We start from the raw sequence: 27,100 nt of genomic DNA on the forward strand, positions 1-27,100 counted from the left end.
CCAAGAGAGACGACCAGTATACATCAACACTGGGAACGTGTAGGAGAGACCTGGGGTCAGATTTCGGTAGAAACATGCTTGAACAAACAAACAGGGGAAACCAAAACTCGATCCCTCAGCACGCTCACACAGGAGTATTAGACAACAATTGATGAGGTGGAAAATAAGAGCAGGGAGAAATCAACAAGAAAACTCCACAACAACTACACGCATAAAGCGAGACAATCACCAGCAGGACAGCAAATGGAAGCTATAGTCGGCATGGGAAGACAGGCTCCTCTATCTTAAAAAGGTGGTGAGTGACTGTGATTGGTCTCCCACAACATGTGATCCAAGATGTAACAAGCAGGGTAGCAGAAATTATCTACTGCAAGCCTGATCCGTAAAGAGCACACAGCTGGACGACGCCTGAGCCTGTCTGTGTAACTCAGAAGCACCAAAAGGAAGCATAGGGAGAAGATTCAGACTCTGCAGTGTGAAATTGGTGGAGGAAGGTTGAACTAGATGGACCTAGGTCTTTTTTCAATCTATGTAACTGCATCAGATGCTGCCATGACACTCCGTGAGTTTAGAGCCAAACACCGCATGATAAGGCTGCTGTATTCTTTTGATTTGGACATTGCTTGCTTGAAACAGCGCAGAGGCTGCTGTAATTACAGTGCTTTATTACCTACCGAGTTCTTTCTAGAAACACACAACAAGTTTGAGTTTAACTGATTAGGTCTCATCTTTCTCCAGCAATGGGGCCAATATCAAAAGCGTTTACAGAGTGCTGCTGTATTATTTTGCTTGGACATTGCTTGGTTGAAACGGTGCAGATGCTGCTGTAATTACAAGACTATTCGCTACCAAGTTCTCTCTATAGCCTCTCACTCTAGAATGGGACCAGATATCAAAAGCGGTTACAGAGTGCTGCTGTATTCTTTTGTTTTGAACATTCCTGCCTTGTAACAGCGCAGAGGCTGCTGTAATTTCAAGACTATTAGCTACCTAGTTCTCTCCTTAGACACATAATTTTGAGTTTCCCTAATTAGGTCTCATCTTTCTCCAGCAAGAGGACCTGATGTGCGCCAATATCAAAAGCGTTTACAGAGTGCTGCTGTATTCTTTTGCCCGGACATTGCTTGCTTGAAACGGTGCAGATGCTGCTGTAATTACAAGACTATTAGCTACGAAGTTCTCTTTATACATACACAACAATTTTCAGTTTCCCTGATTAGGTCTCTCTAACACTAGGAATGGGACCAGATATCAAAAGTGCTTACAGAGTGCGGCTGTAATCTTTTGCACATTGCTGCCTTGTAACAGCGCAGAGGCTGCTGTAATTACAAGACTATTAGCTACCAAGTTCTCTCTATAGCCTCTCTCTTCTAACTCTAGGAATGGGACCAGATATCAGAAGTGCTTACAGAGTGCTGCTGTATTCTTTTGTTTTGCACATTGCTGCCTTGTAACAGCGCAGAGGCTGCTGTAATTACAAGACTATTAGCTACCAAATTCTCTCTATAGCGTCTCTCTTCTAACTCTAGGAATGGGACCCGATATCAAAAGTGCTTACAGAGTGCGGCTGTATTCTTTTGCACATTGCTGCCTTGTAACAGCGCAGAGGCTGCTGTAATTACAAGACTATTAGCTACCAAGTTCTCTCTATAGCCTCTCTCTTCTAACTCTAGGAATGGGACCCGATATCAAAAGTGCTTACAGAGTGCGGCTGTATTCTTTTGCACATTGCTGCCTTGTAACAGCGCAGAGGCTGCTGTAATTACAAGACTATTAGCTACCAAATTCTCTCTATAGCGTCTCTCTTCTAACTCTAGGAATGGGACCCGATATCAAAAGTGCTTACAGAGTGCGGCTGTATTCTTTTGTTTTGCACATTGCTGCCTTGTAACAGCGCAGAGGCTGCTGTAATTACAAGACTATTAGCTACCAAATTCTCTCTATAGCGTCTCTCTTCTAACTCTAGGAATGGGACCCGATATCAAAAGTGCTTACAGAGTGCGGCTATATTCTTTTGTTTTGCACATTGCTGCCTTGTAACAGCGCAGAGGCTGCTGTAATTACAAGACTATTAGCTACCAAGTTCTCTCTATAGACACACAACCATTTTGAGTTTCCCTGATTAGGTCTCTCTTCTAACTCTAGGAATGGGACCAGATATCAGAAGCGCTTACAGAGTGCTGCTGTATTCTTTTGTTTTGCACATTGCTTCTTTGTAACAGCGCAGAGGCTGCTGTAATTACAAGACTATTAGCTACCAAGTTCTCTCTATAACCTCTCTCTTCTAACTCTAGGAATGGGACCAGATATCAGAAGTGCTTACAGAGTGCTGCTGTATTCTTTTGTTTTGCACATTGCTGCCTTGTAACAGCGCAGAGGCTGCTGTAATTACAAGACTATTAGCTACCAAATTCTCTCTATAGCCTCTCTCTTCTAACTCTAGGAATGGGACCCGATATCAAAAGTGCTTACAGAGTGCGGCTGTATTCTTTTGCACATTGCTGCCTTGTAACAGCGCAGAGGCTGCTGTAATTACAAGACTATTAGCTACCAAGTTCTCTCTATAGCCTCTCTCTTCTAACTCTAGGAATGGGACCAGATATCAGAAGTGCTTACAGAGTGCTGCTGTATTCTTTTGTTTTGCACATTGCTGCCTTGTAACAGCGCAGAGGCTGCTGTAATTACAAGACTATTAGCTACCAAATTCTCTCTATAGCCTCTCTCTTCTAACTCTAGGAATGGGACCCGATATCAAAAGTGCTTACAGAGTGCGGCTGTATTCTTTTGCACATTGCTGCCTTGTAACAGCGCAGAGGCTGCTGTAATTACAAGACTATTAGCTACCAAGTTCTCTCTATAGCCTCTCTCTTCTAACTCTAGGAATGGGACCCGATATCAAAAGTGCTTACAGAGTGCGGCTGTATTCTTTTGCACATTGCTGCCTTGTAACAGCGCAGAGGCTGCTGTAATTACAAGACTATTAGCTACCAAATTCTCTCTATAGCGTCTCTCTTCTAACTCTAGGAATGGGACCCGATATCAAAAGTGCTTACAGAGTGCGGCTGTATTCTTTTGTTTTGCACATTGCTGCCTTGTAACAGCGCAGAGGCTGCTGTAATTACAAGACTATTAGCTACCAAATTCTCTCTATAGCGTCTCTCTTCTAACTCTAGGAATGGGACCCGATATCAAAAGTGCTTACAGAGTGCGGCTATATTCTTTTGTTTTGCACATTGCTGCCTTGTAACAGCGCAGAGGCTGCTGTAATTACAAGACTATTAGCTACCAAGTTCTCTCTATAGAAACACAACCATTTTGAGTTTCCCTGATTAGGTCTCTCTTCTAACTCTAGGAATGGGACCAGATATCAGAAGCGCTTACAGAGTGCTGCTGTATTCTTTTGTTTGTACATTGCTTGCTTGAAACGGCGCAGAGGCTTCTGTAATTACAAGACTATTAGCTACGAAGTTCTCTTTATAGACACACAACAATTTTCAGTTTCCCTGATTAGGTCTCTCTTCTAACACTAGGAATGGGACCCGATATCAAAAGTGCTTACAGAGTGCTGCTGTATTCTTTTGTTTTGCACATTGCTGCCTTGTAACAGCGCAGAGGCTGCTGTAATTACAAGACTATTAGCTACCAAGTTCTCTCTATAGCCTCTCTCTTCTAACTCTAGGAATGGGACCCGATATCAAAAGTGCTTACAGAGTGCGGCTGTATTCTTTTGTTTTGCACATTGCTGCCTTGTAACAGCGCAGAGGCTGCTGTAATTACAGGTCTTTTAGCTAGCACGCTCCCTATACAGACACACAAGTTTATATTACCCTTGATTGGGTCTCTCAAACAGCTGGGAGAAAATTAAGGAATGCAGAAGTGTAAATCTCCCCCAATATAAGTCACCACAGTGGCACTTTGATTTTATGGTGGATCCCAACCTAAAAGTAAAGGCCCCTTCAAATAGCTCGGTGGTGGTCCCGGCAATCAGGAAATGTATAGCATATCCCAATTTTTATTTACAACCGTGCCAAATGCATTTCCAAACTTAAAAAGGTCCACTGCATAGGCAAAAAGTCAGAGATAATTAACCTATCGAGAGGCCAAAAAAAACCCCCGAATAAAATTGGCGTAAATAGGCTCCACGCACAGATGTGTGACGAGGGCCTCTAAGGTTAGTGCCAGGCAGGAGTTAATGAGCCGTCCTGCAGATGTTATCTTATTCTTGGTTGGACAATGTATGCTACATTTTTTTTTTACAGTGCGGTGACCTAAATGATATACATGAGGCCTCCGCACCGCTCTGATGTGGCGATGCGTATTGCTGTAGTGCACGCATCTGTGGTGACCAGACCACCTACCGGGAAGGCCAGAAGAACCTCTGTGTGGGCATCGCACATTCACATATCTATACATTGAATCATGCGAACAGCTCAACACCATCGTACCCGTACAGGCGCATTACCCAAACAGAAGGTCACGTCGTCTTCCAATTCCCACCACAAAGACCGCAACCACTCACCGGTCCCATCCAACGCTCGAAACACCTGCAAAAGCTCCTCTACTGAAACAAGGAGCCACCCTTACTAACAACTTCCTATCGTGTCGTCCCTCTGTTATCCTTCCTGGAAATATATATATTAGCCTTTCACATGTTGTGGGGGAAGCGGGGAGTCCCGGCACAGTCAACCATTGTCAGCACTAAATGGACAGCCTCCCCATGGTAGTATTAATTTTAGAGCAGCATTCCTTTCAATTCTGAGTGATGCTGCTCCTCTGTTATTCTTCCTGGAACTGTTGGAAGAAGTTGAAAGCTCGTCGATAACACTCAGATTATAAGCAAGGCATTCCGATCTGTTAAGAGTTAACCAAGGACTGATTGAACTTCTTAAAAAAAACTAAAAACAAAAACAAAAAAAAAAAAAAAACACAACAACAACGTTTTTTACTTTGTTGTCAGATCTGCAGGAGGAGTTATGGAGGAACAGCACCATGCCATATTTTTTATTTTTTTATGAAAAAATACGGCATTGTGCTGTTCCTCCATAGCTCCTCCTGCAAATCTATAGACAAAGTAGGAAGCTAGTTTTCCTTTTGTTAAATACAAAATACGGTATTGTGCTGTTCCTCCATAACTCCTCCTGCAAATCAACAAAGAAGCTGGATTTCCCTCTATTTTTGTATAAATGTGGCATTGTGCTGTTCCTCCATAACTCCTCCTGCAAATCAACAAAGAAGCTGGATTTCCCTCCTTTTTTGTATAAATACAGCATTCTGTTGTTCCTCCATAACTCCTCCTGCAAATTTATAAACATAGTAGGAAGCTAGTTTTACTTTTTTTTGTTATATAAATATGGCATTGTACTGTTCCTCCATAACTCCTCCTGCAAATCGGTCAACAAGGAAGCTGGATCTCCCTCCTTTTTTTGTATAAATGTGGCATTGTGTTGTTCCTCCATAACTCCTCCTGCAATTCTATAAACAAAGTAGGAAGCTAGTTTCACTTTTTTTTTTTTTATGAAAAAAGTAAAACTAGCTTCCTACTTTGTTTATAGATTTGCAGGAGGAGTTATGGAAGAACAACACAATGACACAAATTATATATATATATATATATATATATATATATATATATATATATATATATATATATATATATATATATATATATATATATATATATATATATATAAAAAAAAGGTAAATCCAGCTTCTTACGTTGTTGACCGATTTGCAGGCGTTATGGAGAAACAGGCCGTATTTGTAGAAGCAAAAAAAAAAAAAAAAAGTAATACTAGCTTTCTACTTTGTTTATAGATTTGCAGGAGGAGTTATGGAAGAACAACACAATGCCACATTTATACAAAAAAGGAGGGAATTCCAGCTTCTTTGTTGATAGATTTGCAGGAGGAGTTATGGAGGAACAGCACAATGCTGTATTTTTTATTTAACAAAAGGAAAACTAGCTTCCTATTTTGTTTATAGATTTACAGGAGGAGTTATGGAGGAACAGTACAATGCCACATGTATACAAAAAAAGGAGGGAAATCCAGCTTCTTTGTTGACAGATTTACAGGAGGAGTTATGAAGGAACAGTACAATGTCGTATTTTTTAAGTAAAACTATCTTCCTACTTTGTTTATAGATTTGCAGGAGGAGTTATGGAGGAACAGCACAATGGTGTATTTATATAACAAAACAAAAAAAAAAAAAAAAAAAAAAAGTAAAACTAGCCGCCTACTTTATTTATAGATTTGCAGGAGGAGTTATGGAGGAACACCACAATACTGTATTTATACAAAAATGCCGTATTTTTTTATTTAACAAAAGGAAAACTAGCTTCCTAATTTGTTTATAGACTTGCAGGAGGAGTTATGGAGGAACAGTACAATGCCACTTTTATACAAAAAAAAAAAGGAGGGAAATCCAGCTTTGTTGACAGATTTGAAGGAGTTATGGAGGAACAGTACAATGCCATATTTATATAACAAAAAAAAACAAAAAAAAAAACAAAAAAAACCCCCTAAAACTATCTTCCTACTTTTATAAATTTGCAGGAGGAGCTATAGAGGAATAACACAAAAGGTGTATTTATAAAAAAAAAAGAAAAAAAGGAGGGAAATCCAGCTTCTTTGTTGACAGATTTACAGGAGGAGTTATGAAGGAACAGTACAATGCCGTATTTTTTAAGTAAAACGATCTTCCTCCTTTGTTTATAGATTTGCAGGAGGAGTTATGGAGGAACAGCACAATGCTGTATTTATATAACAAAAAAAAATTAAGACATTTCAAAAATGAGGCTGGGAGCGATTTAAGCCATTAAAGAATAACCAAAACAACAAACAAACACCATTATTGTGATTCTAAAAATGTAATAAAACATTGAAAAAAAGACAAAAATTAAATAAAAAATAATACAAAAAGAGATTCTCTGTCTCGGAGCACGGCTTAGATTTTTCTGCTTGGCTCTGCAGTCTCCGTGCCAAAAAAGTAACTGGATTAGAAAAAAAAATAAAAAAAAATAAATAAATAAATAAAAATAAAATAAATACAGCGGGTCCTCATATTGTCTTTCCTGGCAGGGCAGGGAGACAGAATGCCATTGTTGTAAACCAGAGCAACTGGATTTTGGGTTTGCTTTAGCCATAGGTTTTCCTAAACCATAATTATACGGGCGGCTGCCAGAGAGGCAGAAGTATTTAGGAGCTATACCTCACAGCGGATTTTCGGGATTTTGCACAGAAATAAAAGAAACAGAGCCGGTATCAGGACGCGGGTTTGTATCCTCTGTATATCCGCACACGTCTGGTATGTAAACAGCGGGGCTTGATGACTGACCGCGGGAAATAAACAGCCAAAACCAGGGGCAGGTAATGCTCCAGCCGGTGCCGGATACTCTGACTATAGCCAAGAGAGTCGGAGGAGGACGAATATACAGAAGGAGGTCTAAAATATATATAAAAAAATGTCTTCCATCAAGAAACAGCGCCACCCTAGTCCTCAGGCGGGGTTTGGTACTGCAGGTTCTCCCTATTACGGGCAGTATCGTTAAAACGGTGGTCAAAATAGCTCTTGGATCCTATCTAACGCCATTTACTACTCTCCTCGGTGAGTTCGACGTGATCCTTCAGTCTTAGGCCGGCTTCTCACGTGCGAGTTTCTCGCAGTAGAGCAGTGTGAGAAAATCTCGCATTGGAATCGGACACATGTTAGTGAATGATTCAGCTCGCATTGGCGATTTTTTTCTCAGTCCAAATCGGGCTGAGAAAAAAAAAAAATAAAAAAAAAAAATAATCGCAGTATCGATGACCTGCTCGATCAGTTGGCCGGGGCTCAGTACCTGACCATCATGGATCTGAGCCGGGGATATTGGCAGATCCCCCTGACTCGCAAGGCCAGGGAACGCTCTGCCTTTATTACCCCATTTGGACTGTACGAGTCCACGGTGATGCCATTCGGGATGAGGAATGCCCCTGCCACTTTCCAGCGGATGGTCAACACCCTGCTCAAGGGACTTGAAGGGTACGCGGCCGCGTACCTAGATGACATTGCCGTCTTCAGTCCCACCTGGGAGGACCACCTAGAGCATCTAGCACAGGTGCTCAGGCGGATCCACCGGGCAGGTTTGACCATCAAGCCGGGAAAGTGTCAGCTGGCCATGAGCGAGGTCCAGTACCTCGGTCACCGGGTAGGTGGGAGAACACTGAAGCCCGAGCCTGAGAAAGTGGAAGCCATCGCATCCTGGCCCACCCCCAGGACCAAGAAGCAGGTGATGTCCTTCTTGGGGACCGCTGGGTACTATAGGAGGTTTGTTCCATGCTATAGTAGCCTGGCAAAGCCCTTGACGGACCTCACCAAGAAGAAGCTGCCCTCTGCAGTCGATTGGACAATGGACTGCGAGACAGCCTTCCAGGCCCTAAAGGACGCCCTGTCCAGCCCGCCCGTGCTACAGGCAGCCGACTTCACGCGGCCGTTTGTAGTACAGACCGACGCCAGTGACTTCGGCCTCGGTGCGGTGCTCAGCCAGGTGGACTCTGCGAGCCAAGAGCACCCAGTCTTGTACCTGAGCAGGAAGCTGTTACCAAGGGAAGTTGCCTATTCCACGATGGAGAAGGAGTGCCTGGCCATAGTGTGGGCCCTGCAGCGTCTGCAACCCTATCTATACGGGCGCCACTTCATCGTGGAGACGGACCACAATCCCCTCAGCTGGTTGCACACCGTCTCTGGGACGAATGGGCGATTGTTGCGATGGAGCCTTGCGCTCCAGCAATACAACTTCACCATTCGCCACAAAAGGGGCCGTGACCACGGTAACGCAGACGGGCTGTCCCGACAAGGAGAGGTCGCGGACGGGCGCACGGGGGAACACCGGAGTGTGCTGCCCCCTAGCGCCCTCAAAAGGGGGGAGGTGTGAGGCAAATCCCGGGATATGAAGATGAATTATGACTCCAGTCATAATCCCTCATCACTCCCTGGCAGTGCCCCCTCCCTTCTTGTTCTCAGTGTTCCACTTACACCTCCATGGCCATGTCCTGTGATATGGAAATGAGGTGGTGTGGGAACAATGGACACAGGATGACTCCCTGCCGTCACCCTGTAGTAGGAGCTGCTAGCTAGTTAGCAAGGCTATGGAAATAGCCAGACAGAACGACTCCAGTAAAAAATGGTTCATATCTCGCAAGCCATATTTCCGATAAATATGGCAACCATAAAAATGGTGTCTCTGCATGCGGACGATGCCGGCACACCCTTTTTATGGGAGCAGGACATTGGGAAATGCCCCAGGCGTGATATCAGCCAATGGGGAACTGGCAGACAAGTCATGAGTCCCCTCGTTCTGTAGCTAAATTCATAACTGTCACAATGAGAGCGTTGGCGTCCGCCTACGACGCTCCCAGGCAAAGTTATGGCCCATATTCCATGTTGGGATATTGTCCATAACTCAAGCCAGGGGTGGAGCAGTGCTCCCTCTGAGGTCACTAAGGTAGGAGGGGACCTGGATCTGCCCAGGTTGATAACCCTACTTCGGCCATTTTCCAGTGTTCTTTCGCTGGGGGCACGTGTAGGAAACATCTGTGGGAAGGATCCTAGAAACCTGGGTACAGCGCCCCCCTGTGGCCAGACGCAACAAGGTAACTGCTGGAACTGTGTATGCCTGTTTGTAACCCATGCTTTGATTGTAACTGTACTCTGACATATGTATATTCTGTAGATTCCCTATTGTATATATTGTAGTTTCTAGTGTGCTTTAGGCTGATTAAATTATATAATTAATCTTGGGCTGTTCTGTTATCTCGATCTTGAATCCCACGTCTGTGTGTTCGGCTAATAGTTACCGTAAATCGGTTGGTGGCAGCGAATTGTGCCAAGGATTATTGTGGGGAGGCCAGTGAGATCCGGGGAGATTTTATATATTCCGCCCGCGGAGGTCGGGGGAATATATACCTTACTCTCACCGGGGACCCTTCAATAATCGGCATAAGTAGTATAGCGGCCTCCTTGCTTATTGTCGGGCAATTCCATAATTGGCCTGACTATGAGAGGGGCGCTAGAGAGCGCGTCACGTGCTCTGTCTGTCGGTCGGGAGGTATAAAGGAGGGGTGACCTCCACTTGTTACCCCCCGATTGTGACGTACTGGTAGCCAGCGCGGGGGATTTCTGAGTGACCCCCCCGGTGGTTTGTGACACTGAGAAAAAAAAAAAATAAAAAAAAAAAATAATCGCAGTATGCTGCTTTTTTGCGAGTTTCTACTGCGAGTCTCTCCAATGCAAGTCTATGGGAGCGTGTAAATAATCGGATGTCACGGGACGGCACTCACACCATCCTAGTGACATCCGATTTTCTAAATACATTTCTCTCATGTTTCCTAAAACACTGGAAACGAGTGGTGTCACAATGTCTGTCAATCACTATTCTCTGTCAGTCGGTCTCTCCCTCTCGCTCTCTATTCTCTCTCTGTCGGTCGGTCACTATCTCTGTCCCTCACTCTCTATCCATGTTGGTGTATCCCTCTCCCCCTCTCTCATACTCACCGATCACTGGCGCGGCGCTGCACGGCGTTCACACTGCTCTAGCGGCTTCTCCTCTTTTGAAAAAGCCGGCCGCTCATTAATCAATCTCGAATTCCCTGCTTTACCCGCCCACCGGCGCCTATGATTGGTTGCAGTCAGACACGCCCCCAGGCTGAGTGACAGCTGTCTCACTGCAACCAATCACAGCAGCCGGTGGGCGTGTCTATGCTGTGCATTAAAAGAAATAAATAATAAAAAAAAAAACGGCGTGCGGTCCCTCCCAATTTTAATACCAGCCAGATAAAGCCATACGGCTGAAGGCTGGTGTTCTCAGGATGGGGAGCCCCAACGTTATGGGGAGCCCCCCAGCCTAACAATATCAGCCAGCAGCCGCCCAGAATGGCCGCTTCTATTAGATGCGACAGTTCTGGGACTGTACCAGGCTCTTCCCGATTTGACCTGGTGCGTTGGCAATCGTGGTAATAAGGAGTTAATGGCAACCTATAGCTGACACTAAATCCTAAATTAATCATTGCAGGCGTCTATGAGACACCCCCAATGATTAACCGGTAAATTAAAGTTAATAAAACACACACAGTGAAAAAATCCTTTATTTGAAATAATAAATAATAACAAAGACCCTCGTTCACCAATTTATTAAGTCCCCAAAAAACCCATCCTTGTCCAACGTAATTCACGGAGCTCCAGCGTCGCTTCCAGCTCTGCTACATGAAGGTGACAGGAGCTGCACAAGACACCGCCACTCCTGTCAGCTCCATGCAGCAACTGAGGTAAGAAGCGCGATCAGCTGATGTCACTCAGGTAGCTCGCGGACACCACTGGATCCTCCAACAGTGACAGCAAGTCGTCCGAGTGACAGCAATGAAGTCACAGGTGAGTTGCGGTCACGGGGGGGGAGGATCCAGCTGGCCGCGGGTAACCTGAGTGACGGCAGCGCTAATCGCGCTGATCAATTCAGTCACCCAGGGGGATTAGCGGTCACCGGTGAGTCCTTCACGGGTGACCGCTAATCAGGACGCAACACAGACAGAGCCGCGGCATGACTATGAAGTCGGGTGAAGTTCACCCGAGTTCATCCTGATCATGCGGCTCTGTCTGTGTCTGCTGTCATCTGCCATTCAGCTCTGCTACATGGCTGTCTGTGGCTGCTGTCAGCGGCCATGTAGCAGAGCTGAATGGCAGATGACAGCTGCTGAGGAAAAAAAGGATCACACACGCACTGCAATCATGAGAAAAATCTCAGGATCGCAGTGCAGTTGCGTTGCACTCTGACCTAACGTGAACTAAAATCAGCCGAGTTTTTTTTCAGCCAACTCAGACCGATTTTACTCGCATAGATGTGTTTCCAGCCTTAACTGGAGGCTGGTACTGCCTGTTCCTGATCCCTCAGGTCCTGTAATCTGCTTCCACCTAGAAAGTGCTGTTTAGAGGGGCAGGGTAACAAGCAAAAGGCTTGTTTGTTAGGTGAAATGATCTTTAGGCTTGTTTAAAATAAATATACGGTATTTAAAAAAAAAAAATAAATAAATAAATTAAAAAAATAGTTCTCGGCAGCACATGGTCCTGTGTAAAAGTGACATGTGCTACCGAGAAAAGTGATACTCCACAAGCACAGAACGAACTATTACTTATTGGACAGGCCTATGGCTCTTACAACAACAAGTAATAGTTTATTCTGTGCTCAGAGTATCATTGTTCTCGGCAGCACATCCTTTTTACACAGGACCATGTGCTGCCGAGAACTATAGATCTTGTGTAAACGTGACGTGCTGCCGAGAAAAATGATACTCTATGAACACAGAACGAACTATTACTCATTGTAAGAGCCATAGGTGTTGTGAATGTCATCCGAGTGGGTGCTGGTGTGGAGCTCCCTCTGGTGGCCAGGAGTGGTGGTGAGGCTGAGTTTGAATCTGTGATTCGGACAGGTGAGGGAATTAATTGGGGATCCAGGAAATCCTATTGCAGATCAGCCTAGTTTATTTAGGAGAACATTTTCTGCCTGGCGGTCGCTGGTGATAGATGTTCCTCCCTGCTTCTGAAGATGGCTGGGATTTTTCCCTTCTGATTTTCCCATTTATTTGGTGCCTGAATCTACTCCAGATAAGTTTACTGTTTCTGTGCTTAATTGCTGGATTTGTACTTGAGTGGTTTTGCTTACTCCATGTGGTTCTGCGTTTGGTTTCTTGTATGTAAGGATCTGTCTCTCTGCTTTTGTGAGCAGGGCAGTCCCTCCAGCAAGAAAGGGAGCTTGCTCCCTGTTCATGTTTGGATAATTTGCACTTTAGAATATTACTTGTTCTGTGATTTCTGTTTCTTCCCATTATATCTGCAGTTCACCTTAAAGTGTCTGGCACAAGAGTACCTGATATAGTGGGGGAGAGACCGTGTGGTCTCAGTATTTTTATTATCAGGAGATTGGTATTTTTTGCAGGTTTTTTGCTGGCCTCAATCAGTTATCTGTCCTGTTCTATCTAGTAAGTTAGATCAGCAAAGGTGAGGCCCATATTTTCTGTGTATTGTGTTTTCTTACATCACCGTTGTTGCATGTTGGGGGCTTGCTAATTCTTTGGGGACTGCTCCGAGGCAAGTTAGGATTCCTCGTTTCTATCTTTGAGGTGTAGCAAGTTGCTCCGGAAGTGATGAGGTGTCTAGGTGTGTTAGGAACATCCCACTGCTACTTCTAGTATAGTCTGATAGATGGGGATTGCGGTCAGATCAGTTTCCAACTACTCTTGTGGTTTTGGTTTTTTGTTTTCCAGATTAATGGGATTTTCGTGATTGTCCACGGTTACCAGATCATAACATATAGGCCTGTGAGGTCTATATTCCCATCTATAGCTCTCGGCAGCACATGGTCCAGGGTAAAAAGGACGTGCTGCCGAGGACAATGATAATCTATAAATACACAAACTATTATTTCTTGTAAGAGCTGTAGGTCTGTCTAAACAGGTCTATGTTTCTGATCTATAGCTCTCGGCAGCACAAGGTCCTGTGTAAAAGTGACATGCTGCCGAGAACAATAATAATCTGTGAGCACAGATTAAACCATTACTGATTGTAAAGCCTTTCCACCTGTGTAAATAGGTCAATCTGACGGTGGTCGTTTATGGCTGCTGGTTGACTAGCGAAACAGTGTCTTTCGTCTTAGTCTTAATGGAGGAGGAGTACAGGACCGGCAGGAGGAGGAGTACGGGACCGGCAGGAGGAGGAGTACGGGACCGGCAGGAGGAGGAGTACGGGACCGGCAGGAGGAGGAGTACGGGACCGGCAGGAGGAGGAGTACGGGACCGGCAGGAGGAGGAGTACGGGACCGGCAGGAGGAGGAGTACGGGACCGGCAGGAGGAGGAGTACGGGACCGGCAGGAGGAGGAGTACGGGACCGGCAGGAGGAGGAGTACGGGACCGGCAGGAGGAGGAGTACGGGACCGGCAGGAGAAGGAGTACGGGACCGGCAGGAGAAGGAGTACGGGACCGGCAGGAGAAGGAGTACGGGACCGGCAGGAGAAGGAGTACGGGACCGGCAGGAGAAGGAGTACGGGACCGGCAGGAGAAGGAGTACGGGACCGGCAGGAGAAGGAGTACGGGACCGGCAGGAGAAGGAGTACGGGACCGGCAGGAGAAGGAGTACGGGACCTGCAGGAGAAGGAGTACGGGACCTGCAGGAGAAGGAGTACGGGACCTGCTCGAGGAGGAGTACGGGACCTGCTCGAGGAGGAGTACGGGACCTGCTCGAGGAGGAGTACAGGACCTGCTCGAGGAGTACAGGACCTGCTCGAGGAGGAGTACAGGACCTGCTCGAGGAGGAGTACAGGACCTGCTCGAGGAGGAGTACAGGACCTGCTCGAAGAGGAGTACAGGACCTGCTCGAGGAGGAGTACAGGACCTGCTCGAGGAGGAGTACAGGACCTGCTCGAGGAGGAGTACAGGACCTGCTCGAGGAGGAGTACAGGACCTGCTCGAGGAGGAGTACAGGACCTGCTCGAGGAGGAGTACAGGACCTGCTCGAGGAGGAGTACAGGACCTGCTCGAGGAGGAGTACAGGACCTGCTCGAGGAGGAGTACAGGACCTGCTCGAGGAGGAGTACAGGACCTGCTCGAGGAGGAGTACAGGACCTGCTCGAGGAGGAGTACAGGACCTGCTCGAGGAGGAGTACAGGACTTGCTTTAGGAGGAGTACAGGACCTGCAGGAGGAGGAGTACAGGACCTGGAACGGGCACTGCACTCATCCTCCATTAAGACTAAGAGGAAAGATACTGTTTCATTGGTCAACCAGCGGTTATGAATGATCACCGATCGGATCGACATTTTTGGACAGCTCTTACAATCAGTGCTCATAAATTCCATTGTCCTCGGCGGCAGCATGTCATTTTTACACAGGACGATGTGCTGCCGAGAACGATTATATTTGATTTTCAGCAAGCCAAAAGATCATTTCACCTAACAATCGAGCCTGTTACTTGTTAGGGTGCACTACTAACAGCACTTCTTGGGTGTAAGTAGATTACAGGACCTGCAGGATCTGGAACGGGCACTGCAATCATCTTCCACCCAGAAAGTGCCGTTAATAGCGCACCCCAATAGTGGATATCTGAGCTTCCTCTGCAGCTTGCGTCCCAAGTTCTGAACAAAAGGTTTGTTTGTTGGGTGACATGATCATTTAATCATTGTCCTCGGCAGCACAGTGTCCTCGGCAGCACAGTGCCCTCGGCAGCACAGTGCCCTCGGCAGCACATTGTCCTTTCTAAAAATGACATGTGCTGCCGAGAACAATCATAGTCTAGCTGCAAAGAATGATCTATCACTGATTAAAAAGCTCAGTCGTTGGGGTTTAATATGTCTATGTGGCTGGCCGGCGTCCGTTTATGGCTGCTGGCCGGCCAGTGTACACGAGCCCTTTGTTTTATGGCATTAATGGAGGAGGAGCGTGGTGCCCGATACAGATCCTGCAGGTCCGGTAATCTGCTTTCACTCATAAAATTCCTTCATTTACTCAGACCGATGAATATTTTTTCATATTAAACCTTCCTTTGCCCAAGTAGCAGCAACACTGTTAATAAGAGCCTTCTTTTACATGGGGAGATGATTGCCCGAGTGGAGTGATCCTTCCCAAATTCAGTCAGGGAGTAAATGGTTAACCATAATTGGATTCTTCATCCGAACCAAGAACGATCGAGTACATAAAATCATCTTGCAAGAACGATCATTGCATCATATAAGGCAAAGTAAAGGAGTGCAGATTGATTCCCTTGGAGTCACCAGTAGACCTTGCGGTCTCCATACGGAGAAGCTTCACCCAATAGACTCACTATTTGAGAAGGATACATGGATTGTTGTCGTCAATACTGCAGTTATCCAGGATGAGCGGGATCCCGTCCAGCTGATGAACCTGGAAAAACAAAAAGGAAAAACTGTAATGAAGCAAGTCCAGGCATGTGAGGCAGCACCCACAGACTCCTGGGTGATATGTGCCGTGAGATGAGTGGGCACTACCATGCTCAGGTGCTCAGTACTCGTAACTAGTGATGAGCGGGCACTACCATGCTCGGGTGCTCAGTACTCGTAACTAGTGATGAGCGGGCACTACCATGCTCGGGGGCTCCATACTAGTAACTAGTGATGAGCGGGCACTACCATGCTCGGGGGCTCCATACTAGTAACTAGTGATGAGCGGGCACTACCATGCTCGGGGGCTCCATACTAGTAACTAGTGATGAGCGGGCACTACCATGCTCGGGTGCTCAGTACTTGTAACTAGTGATGAGCGAGCACTACCATGCTCGGGTGCTCTGTACTTGTAACTAGTGATGAGCGAGCACTACCATGCTCAGGCGCTCAGTACTCATAACTAGTGATGAGCGGGCACTACCATGCTCAGGTGCTCCATACTAGTAACTAGTGATGAGCGGACACTACCATGCTCAGATGCTCGGTACTGGTAACTAGTGATGAGCAGGCACTACAATGCTCGGGTGCTCAGTACTGGTAACTAGTGATGAGCGGGCACTACCATGCTCGGGTGCTCAGTACTGGTAACTAGTGATGAGCGGGCACTACCATGCTCGGGTACTCTGTACTCGTAACTAGTGATGAACGGGCACTACCATGCTCGGGTGCTCCGTACTCGTAACTAGTGATGAGCGGGCACTACCATGCTCGGGTGCTCAGTACTCGTAACTAGTGATGAACGGGCACTACCATGCTCGGGTGCTCAGTACTCGTAACTAGTGATGAACGGGCACTACCATGCTCGGGTGCTCGGTACTCGTAACTAGTGATGAGCGGGCACTACCATGCTCGGGTGCTCAGTACTCGTAACTAGTGATGAACGGGCACTACCATGCTCGGGTGCTCAGTACTCGTAACTAGTGATGAACGGGCACTACCATGCTCGGGTGTTCAGTACTCGTAACTAGTGATGAACGGGCACTACCATGCTCGGGTGCTCGGTACTCGTAACTAGTGATGAGCGGGCACTACCATGCTCGGGTGCTCAGTACTCGTAACTAGTGATGAACGGGCACTACCATGCTCGGGTGCTCAGTACTCGTAACTAGTGATGAACGGGCACTACCATGCTCGGGTGCTCAGTACTCGTAACTAGTGATGAACGGGCACTACCATGCTCGGGTGCTCGGTACTCGTAACTAGTGATGAGCGGGCACTACCATGCTCGGGTGCTCAGTACTCGTAACTAGTGATGAACGGGCACTACCATGCTCGGGTGCTCAGTACTCGTAACTAGTGATGAACGGGCACTACCATGCTCGGGTGCTCAGTACTCGTAACTAGTGATGAACGGGCACTACCATGCTCGGGTGCTCGGTACTCGTAACAATCAAGTCAGACACTTGGACGCAACTGGAGTATAACGGAAATAAAAAAGAAACTTGTGTGGAAGATCTTCCAGAATAATGCTAGAGTTCCCCACTGACTTCCATTAAACCCGTTACTCGAGTCATGCCCATCCGAGCATCTGACTACTTGTTACGACTCAGTACCGAGCACCCGAGCATGGTAGTGCCCGCTCATCACTAGTTACGAGTACTGAGAACCCGAGCATGGTAGTGCCCGCTCATCACTAGTTACGAGTACTGAGAACCCGAGCATGGTAGTGCCCGCTCATCACTAGTCATCAGGTATCATATTGTTCGAAACTCCTTTTAGGCAATGTTCGAACTGAGGTTTTATTGTTGAGTTGTTGGACCAATTGAAAAGGTTGGAGAAATTCCACTCAAAAAACCTTCATGTGCAAGTCACCAAACTCAACGTTATGGCGCTCCGACCAATAAACCCATCATAACCTATTAAGACTAAATGAAAAAAAATAAAAAATAAAAGAAGTAGTGCTCAAGGGTGGACATTTCCTTTAAGAGTTTATAGAACTACAATTCAGTTCCCAAAGCAGCAGATGCCAAATGCAAACCTCAACTCCACTCAACAGCGCAGTCCATTAGATATGAGCTAAGCGTTGACTTAAGCTCTCCTGTGTGTAGGGTGCGCCCGCCATCCCCGGCTGCCCCCACCATCCCCAGCTGCCCACGTTTTAAAGATATCCTTTAATGTTTACAATGAAGATAATTGAAGCGATACATTCTATCCCGTTGGTCAAGGACGTAGTTTACAATGGGCTGGAAACACTTCTTCAAAAAAATGTCGTCGATAAACCCGTAGCCCTCCGCGCCCTTCCATGGGGACGGACTTCGAAGATTCTTCAATCACCTTAGGCCACGGTAAACGTTTACCTTGAGAAAGCCGGGGAAGTGACTTCAAGTGTTGTCCAAATACCTGAATGAAAGATTGCCACCCTACCAAAAATGTGAAGTGCGGAGAGAGAGCTTTGTATGAGTAAGTCACCTCCACCCTGCGCTCCGCTCCGAACAATCCCAGCCCTTATTACAGGCGCTTCAAGTGCTACACATATTTGCAATTAGCCGGGGGCCTGAGCACACCAATTAATAGACCATTTCACTTTCAAGACTGTTTGAAAATTGTGCAAAAGGGGACACTCCCTGCGACAGAATCTAAATATTGGTTCACCTTGAGGTCGGGAAGTGAATTTTTCACATTTTTTCGGAATTTTGATTTTTCCTTACTTCTTTCAGGAGTCATAAATAGGGATTGGCGGACCCGGATTGTAAAAATCTGGATCCGCACAGTTTCAAAAGGTGGTGCTGGACCCGGGATTCTGGGTCCAAATTTGGCACTTGAGAAATTAAAAAAAAAAAAACAAACAAAAAAAAAAACAAAAAAAAAAAAACCCCCCACAACAACGAAGCAAGCGCTTCTTACTTAGCGAGGCTCCGTCACGGCTTTAAACTGCTCTCGCGGCCTTCCTGGGCCGCTCATCATTGCTCATCCATATTCACGGCTTTCCCTGCCCACCGGCTATCCTGGCGTCTGTGATTGGTTGCATGGTTGCAGTCAGATGTGCCCCCAGCCTGTGTGACAGCGGCTGACTACCACCACTCACAGGCGCGGTCTGCGGGTCACAATTGTGGTATTAAAATAAATAAAACAATTGGCATAGGGTCTCCCCCATATTATGATACCCAGCACAGATAAAGCAAATGGCTATAGGGTGCAGCCCCCAGCCCTGCGCTTATCTAGGCTGTGTATCAAAAGAAGAGCATGCATATGGTGTCCACCCCCAATTTTGATACCCACCCATGATAAAATCCAACAGCTGGAGGCTGGTAATCTCAGGCTGGGGCGGACCAGTCTAAAAGTTTTAGCCTCCAGCAGCCTGGAATAGTTGTATCCATTTACCTGGCTCTTCCCGTGATTTGGCCCTTCCCAGCCTAACAATAGCAGCCCACAGCCGCCCCAGAAGAGGCTCATCCATGAGATGCGCCAATTCTGACGCTGGGCCCAGCTCTTCCCGTTGCCCTGCTGCGGTGGCAATTTGGATAATGAGGGGTTAATAATAGCTCACAGCTGCTACTAAGCCCTCAATTCATAACGGCAGGCATTTATGAACCCCCCCATGACTAATCTGTATGTAACAGTAATGACACCATTCACTTTACTATCTAGGGGGTTGGCATAGCGCATGTTAGTCCTTCTGGAGTATATGGCGCCAACTTTCTTAACTTAAAAGGGAACCTGTCACCAGATTTGGTGACTATAAGCTGCGGCAACCACCACCGGGCTCTTATATACAGCATTCTAACATGCTGTATATAAGCGCCCTGGCCGCTGTGACAACAAACACTTTATAATATTTACCCAACGGTCGCTCTGCGGTAGAATAGGGCCTAATGGGCATCTCCGTTGTCTGGTTCTGGCACCTCCCCTTTTGGCCATTATCTACCTCTTTCTGAAGCCTGTGTGCATGACACGGCTACGTCATACACACTCGCCGGTCCTGCGCAGGTGCACTACAATACTTTGATGTGCCCTGCTCAGGGCTTATCAAAGTGCACCTGCTCAGGACCCAAATGCCGGCAAGTGTGGATGACGTCAGACCAGTCATGCACTGCGGCTAGAGAAGGAGAACAAAGATGGCCGAAAGAGGCGGCTACGGCACCGGACAACGGAGACGCCCATTAGGACCTATTACACCGCAGAGCGACCGTTAGGTAAGTTTTATAAAGTGGTTTTTTTATGTTATACCCCCGGCCTGGGCTCTTATATACAGCATGTTAGAATGCTCTATATAAGAGCCCAGTGGTGGTGGCCGCAACTTATAGGCCAAAAAAGTGGTGACAGGTTCCCTTTAATTATTATATTCAATTATTGTAACTTAAAGTGTGATTGTTGTTATATTTTTTTATTTTAGAAATCAATAGTACAGATAAACATAAGAAACTTTGTAATATATCTGATCAGAGAAGTCGGCTTCTTTCGCCTCCTGAGACTCCTCTTTCATGCTCAAAATTCTCAATTCCGGGGTAAAAAATCTGTATGGAGTTTTAATAGATTTTTAAAATTTAAATTTTTAATTTACCAAGATCGGAGATGGCAGTTGGCTTTTCTAAAGATTCTATGCAAAAGGGAGGGGAGAGGGGGAGGAGCTCTACCTTTAGCTCCTCCCTCTGCATCTAGCTCCTCCCACCTGCCATCTCAGTAATATGAAGATCTGTATTCACTGAAAATAGATTTTACCCAGGAATTGAGAATTTTATGAATGATTGATCAGTCCCTGGATGAAAAAAGAAATTTTGCCTGTTTAAATATATTACCAAAAGGCTTGTTTTTCAGTGTACAATCGATTTATAAAATAAAAATTAAAACGAAGGGGCCACTTTAATAAATTTAGCGCCTCTTCTGAGTAGTGTACACTTCTGATTAATTTAATTGGCGGGTGTGACCATGTCCCATCCCGCCTCCTCTCTAGCTCCCCACCCATTTTGGCGGAGCTGATTCAAACTGCAAAAGTTGCAAAATTTTTGGACAACGCCCCATTTTTTTTTGCAAGTTTTCAATGTTTTATGCTACTTTTCTGCCATAAAAGCTTTGAGGAATCATCTAAGTGTAGTGAAAAAAAATGGTGGACATTTTTTATTAAAAAGAAAAAGATTTTGTTTTTTCATTATTAAAAATAGTCATTGTGTAGTAAAAGTGAACGAGCTTACAAAGGTTTCCTTTCTTTTTTTTTTTTAGATTTGGGTTAAAAAAAAAAAAAAATAAATATATATATATATATAAATAAATAAAATTAAAAAAAAAAAAAAAAGATCTGGTTTTAGTTCGCATTTTATAATTTTTTTTACATTTTTTACGCCATGAGCTCACATTTTTTATTGATAATTTGGGGGTTACAAAACAACATTTTGTTCACACATTGCTTTTTTGGGGGAGATGACCGAAAACATGGCAAATTTGGTCTTTGGATTTTTTTTGTTGTTCTTTATAGCATTTACCATATACATTAGTTTTATATTTTCATAGACTGGGATTTGTGTACGCAGCAATACCATATAGATTTATTGTACTATGTTTGTGCTTCATGGGAGAACAAAGACATAAGCTGAGGACTTCGGCAAGCCCGGCAGCTGAAACATCGGTCGGCGGTAATCATGAGCAAGCGTGCTCGGCACTGCTCGATACTAGAGCATCGGGGTGCTCTGGTACGCTCGGCAGAGTATCACGGTTGCTCTGATTTGTTGGTCGTGAAACAACGAACACAAAGAGCTGGCTCGCTTCACTGAATGATGGGAGCCAGCTCCCAAGTGACAGCCACTTCTAGTCTCTGAATGGCTTTCAATGGTGGTAAAACCAAAAATGTCCTCTCTTCCCCGGAAATCCTGTTTAAGGCTGGCTGTATGTGGGCGAAGAGTCGAACTGCGCTATCATTGACTTCCAATTGTCCGCGTTACTAGAGTTGAGCCTGTCCGAGCGTCTGCTCAGATCAACTCAACTTGAGCATCGTACTGATCACTCATTTCAAGTACCGAGCAAAGAGCATTGTACTGCTCGCCCGTCATTGACTTCCATTACACTCGTTGCTTGAGTAGAGTCCATCAAGAGCATCCAACCTGGTCAACTCGATGAAAGAGCACTCAAGCATTGTAGTCTTCACTCATCATTAGTTGGTGGCTTATCTCTGGTAGAACAATTCAATAGGCAGCCAAAATGGGACACACGCAATCAACATCTCGGGCGGGCGCCCCAATACATATAGACCGTTGGCCAAACCCTTCGATAAGAAGGCCGTAAAGCTGCAAGACACATTAATATCCAGTCACACCATTCATCACCTCCTGGCCACAGTCTTGCCAGCCAGAGGAGATCAACAGGGATCCAATTGGTGCGATCCACCTGGGTAGCATCCTCCGTCAGCCAACACAACATACATCAAAAAGTAGAAAAATGAAAGAGCAACTGGAGACTTCTCTAAACCGAAGGCAACCAAAACGGCAAAAGGAACCAGAAATAATAGCGGGTCTACCCAGTGCATTTTCGGTTCTTGGAAAAAGTGAGTGACCACCCTCGGAGATTGTATTATAGTCTATATTGGTCCTCATCCAGCCTTCCAAAAAACAATTTTCGGAAGGCTAAACCAAAAGGCAACCAAAATGGCAATAGGAACCAGAAATAATAGCGGGTCTACCCACTGCATTTTCGATTCTTGGAAAAAGTGAGTGACCACCCTCAGAGATTGTATAACAGAGCCTAGATTGTTCCTCATCCAGCCTTCCAAAAATCCATTTTCGGAAGGCTAAACCGAAGGCAACCAAAACGGCAATTGGAACCAAAAATATTAGGGGGTCTACTCAGTGCATTTTCGATTCTTGGAACAAGTGAGTGCCCACCCTCGGAGATTGTATAATAGAGTCTATATTGGTTCTCATCAAGCCTTCCGAAAATCATCTGAAACGTCTGGTGGACCTTAATCCGGACCCGTTGCGTCATCATTTCATCATTGCTATACTATACTTGGATCATTACCGTGGCCATTTTGAAATTCTGACAGATGGGTGCTACCAAGGAAAGTATGCGATTGATAATGGAGAACAAATATTATCTTTATTACGCCTGCAGCTTAGGAGATTACGTTAGCTGCATTAAGCACATTCATTTCCTCGGCCAAGAAGCACATGTCGTTGTACAGACTTGCTTTCCAAAAGGTAGCGGGTGATCAAGCGCTGAGCTGTCAATCAGCTTTAGTGCAAACACTTTGAAAAAGGAGTCTCGTTCTTTTTCCTCTTTTTCATGTCAGGGCCACCAATAATCATCAATTTGGCTACTGATTATTGCCAAAAAATAACAAAAACTTAATTCCCGGTGAGAAAAAAAAAAAGGTGGCTAATGAATCTGGCAATGGTTAATTCTCTACCAGCTGCAATGTCATGACTTGGCTGCTTGGATGGAGATTTAGTGAAAGGGCATGGATCCATTAGGCCCCGGGCTATGTTAAACAAGCACAGCCTCAGTGCCAAGGCTCGACACGGACTGTATCCTCCGCAGCTTACATTGCTGACTGATGTTATCAGGATGAGCTCCTTGTTGGGTCTTTTACTTGTCCTCCTCTTTTCGAGAATAGGTATGAAGAGGTAAGAGGCCTTTGATTGTCACGCATATTATATGTAATTTACATATTTGTAGCCATGAAGGTTGAGCAAAAGCTGATGAAGAGTCACGGTGTCTGTGTCATGTCTCCAAACGCGGGCCCGACCCCTACTGGCAGAGGGGTCGGTGCCCTGCATGTGGTCCGTACGGTATGCCCGTCCCGCTGTCCTTCCTTCCATACAGGGTACTCACTCGTATCACAGTCCTGGATCCTCTTCCAGCTCTCTGCCTGTGGCCTGCTCATCCAGAGACATGCATGGACCTTCCTTAGGCGAAACCCACCACATCCTGCAGTGATTTAAAGGAACAGTGCACCGTAACCTGAAGTGCTTCTCAGCCTATTGTTGAGAGGCACTGGATATATAAAAGGCACCTTCCCCTTCTGGGAGGTGCCTGAGCAATGTCTTCCTGTCACAGTGTGGCGTTTCTTCACGTTAGGTCCCTGTTCCCTGTCCTTGTTGTTTATCCATGTCCCTGTTCCTAACTTCTGTTCCTTGTCTCTGCTCAGAGCTGCTTGTGCCTGTTTGCTGCTCTAGTCCTTGCCTGGGCTTCCTGTGTCCTACAGAGTACACACCTGGTCGGTTCCAGCTTGCCAGGTCGGATCAAGCTACATCTGTGGAGGTCCGTACCGAGTCTTCAGGTGTCTACGTCCTTCCAGCTACTGGACCAAGGCCTGGCTTGGTGTTACCATCTACTTTCACTTTGGACTGGATTCCACTGGGGCACTGGTCATACCTGCTGTGCATTAGTACTCGGCTATACCTACGGGTATCTTGACTTCTCTTGTGCTGGCCGCGCGTGTGCTCTGGACTCTACACAAGGACCCTTGCTAGTTGGCCCCAATTGTGCTCTGATCAATAAAGCCCTTCCTTTCCCTCACGCTTTGTCCTAGTCCATTCCTGGGGTCAGCTGCCACAATCCTCTGTGGTCCAGTGGGTTCACTACCATGCTCCATTGCTGGTAGCACAACAGTCTGCTCACTAAACACGCCTGTTCCGGCCTGATACATGAAGGCACCATTCCCACACATGCGCAGTGATGTTTGGCGGTTCTTATTGGTGGCTTCAATGGACACATCCCGGAACTGGACGGCAATTGCCGACTTGAGAAACATAAAACAGATTTGTGATAACCTATTGTTGCCTTAGTGATGTCAGTCAAGCAAGAACGGGCACATTTCGGGTCCACCACCAACTATTGTACCAGTCAGTCACTCATCGAGAATTGGAACAAACCATTGGCCTAAGCCATTCAGAATCCATGGGCTTTGACCAGGATTCGAACCCACAACCTTTCGAATCCCAAGCGAGAAGCCTACCACTAGACCAATAAGGACAAGTTAACTTTCCCTCATTTGTCTATTGTAATAGTCAGATTACTATTCTTCTTTCAAGCAGCAGGAGCCTCTCCCCTCTTCAAAATGTAGAAAATACAGCCGATTGGCAAAGAGTTGGGTTAAGACACAAGGAGTTTGGTTAAGACAAGATGAAAGCTTTATTGCGGTCACTCGCTATTAAATGGTTTGTCTACGAAAAGTAGGACCCCAAAACGCATTAAAATAACTAACAGAAGATAGGCACCCTCTCCGTGTACAGTAACTGCTCAGGTCTTGGCTGCAGCTGTAACATCACGTCGATAGCGCGCAAATCAAGTGACAGATCTCAGCGGCTCGGTCGTGGTAGACAGCACAAGCTGCTGAGCTAAGTGACTGGCTGCAGCAGTAATGCCAACGCTAAAGCCAAAATACAAAGACCACAGCAATGGTGGGGAGGCAGTGATGGACCTGGGGACAGAGAGTATCTTCCCTATTTTTTAGCGTTTGTGGTCCACACAAGCTATGAAAAATTGATCGATTGTTGAGTTTACTTTTGAGACCATCATGGAACGCTAAACTTTTAGGTGGGGGGAATTAATTTGATAAATTAAATTTTCTTTGCCTAAATGCAAGGAAATCTTGAGTCACATCCCAGCCGTTCGTAAAGCCATCATAAAAAAAGAAAGGAGCAATGAATGGTCTAGTAATACAGCAAGATTTTTCGAGAACAAACTAACTTCCTTGCAAAGATTAAAATCTGTATGATATGCGAGAGATTCATTATTCTCAATACCGGTCATGATTTATATGGTTAAGCAAAGACATATTTTGTCTCCGGATGATGTATAGCTCATGGTGTGTGCAAGCTGTGGCACTCAAAATGGTGTGTGTGCTCCTCCCGAGAACCCCGGGGCTTCGACAGAGGAACGAGCTCCCACATGATCCCTCTCAATTAGGAGAATGCCCTAAAGACAAATCTACATACTATTTCATCAATGTAACATTCAATTATTGCCAGTTCAATTTTACGTGCTTGGCAGCAAGTGAATCAACACATGTGGAGATCAGACATATAGTAAAAGTGAAGGAATTTGCTCCCAGGAGAAGACTACCTACTTCCACTGTGCTGCACCTACTCCCATCAAATTGTGTTTCTACTTCTCACCTGGCACAGAAATTCATCAAAATGACAGATTATTAGGCGTACACTTGAACCCCATTGCGGTCCCTTAATTTTTTTTTTTTTGGGAGATGTCCAGTTTGAAAACATTTTAACTTGCAGATATTAAAAAAAAAAAAAAATATGTAAAAAGCATTTTAGGTGGATTTCCCATTAAGGTTTTCTGCCCCAATTAGTTTTTTTTTTTTTTTTATTTAAAACAGTGCATTTTGATAATGCCCTCCGAACACATTTTATTCCCAGTCTTGTCATGTTTCCGCCATGTGACTTTCAAAATCATTGCCTTGAATTGTTGGTTTCCTTCCTCCAATTCCTAAAATACGTCAACTGGGCTTCAATGACCCCATTTGGTCGTGAATGGAGGATTGGACCTGCCAATTGTCCGCAGGCCAACAAGAAGTTCAAGAAAAAAGTTCACGCTACTGGGTAAGCGCTGCTCAAAGAGAACCGAATTGTCCGCTGGCCAACAGAGTCCAGAGGCTCTGACCGGTATTCGAAACCGGGATCTCTCGTAAATCCAAGCGAGAAGCCTACCACTAGATCCTCATTGGTCTAGTGGTAGGCTTCTTGCTTGGGGTGCGAGAGGTCCCGGGTTCGAATCCCAGTCAGAGCCCCTGGCATATGTTCACCTGTGGACAATTGGCACGTCCAATCCTCCATTCACGACCAAATGGGGTCATTGGTGGAAGACGTCTTTTAGTTCCTCCAATTAATTTATCGGCAGCTTCCTTCTACCAAACCAGTCGTGCATACCGCTGGCTTCTGAGACAGCACCAGTTCTCCTTTGTCTGCCCGTGTCTGGTGTGTATGCAGAGGTATCTCAATTGCTCCATTAGTGGATCAACGTATCAAAGCTGATGTTTGTTGTGATGTCCTAACCCCATGGGGAACGTCAAGTGATGCGCACAAAATGAGAGCTATATGGTAGATGATATGTAAGGCTTACTCAAAAAAGTCATGGTCAGTGTTGTGGGGGGGTGCGCAAGACTTAGACAGCCTAATGTCTATTGTGGGGGCCGTCCAGTACTAACATATTGATGACCTATTCTTAGGACAGGTC

General features: G+C 45.7%; 1 protein-coding gene across 2 annotated transcripts in view; it reads right to left on the reverse strand.

The window, feature by feature from the left end:
• Nucleotides 1–27,100, reverse strand: part of ATXN10 (ataxin 10) — a 157,503-nt gene that overhangs the window by 24,821 nt on the left and 105,582 nt on the right. For both annotated transcript variants that reach the window (XM_075344200.1, XM_075344199.1), the window contains one exon: nucleotides 15,857–15,920. In XM_075344200.1, coding sequence (XP_075200315.1) covers nucleotides 15,857–15,920 — 64 coding nt within the window. The remainder of the gene's footprint in view (nucleotides 1–15,856; nucleotides 15,921–27,100) is intronic.

The sequence above is a fragment of the Anomaloglossus baeobatrachus genome, chromosome 4, assembly GCF_048569485.1.
Source record: "Anomaloglossus baeobatrachus isolate aAnoBae1 chromosome 4, aAnoBae1.hap1, whole genome shotgun sequence".
NCBI lineage: Eukaryota > Metazoa > Chordata > Amphibia > Anura > Aromobatidae > Anomaloglossus > Anomaloglossus baeobatrachus.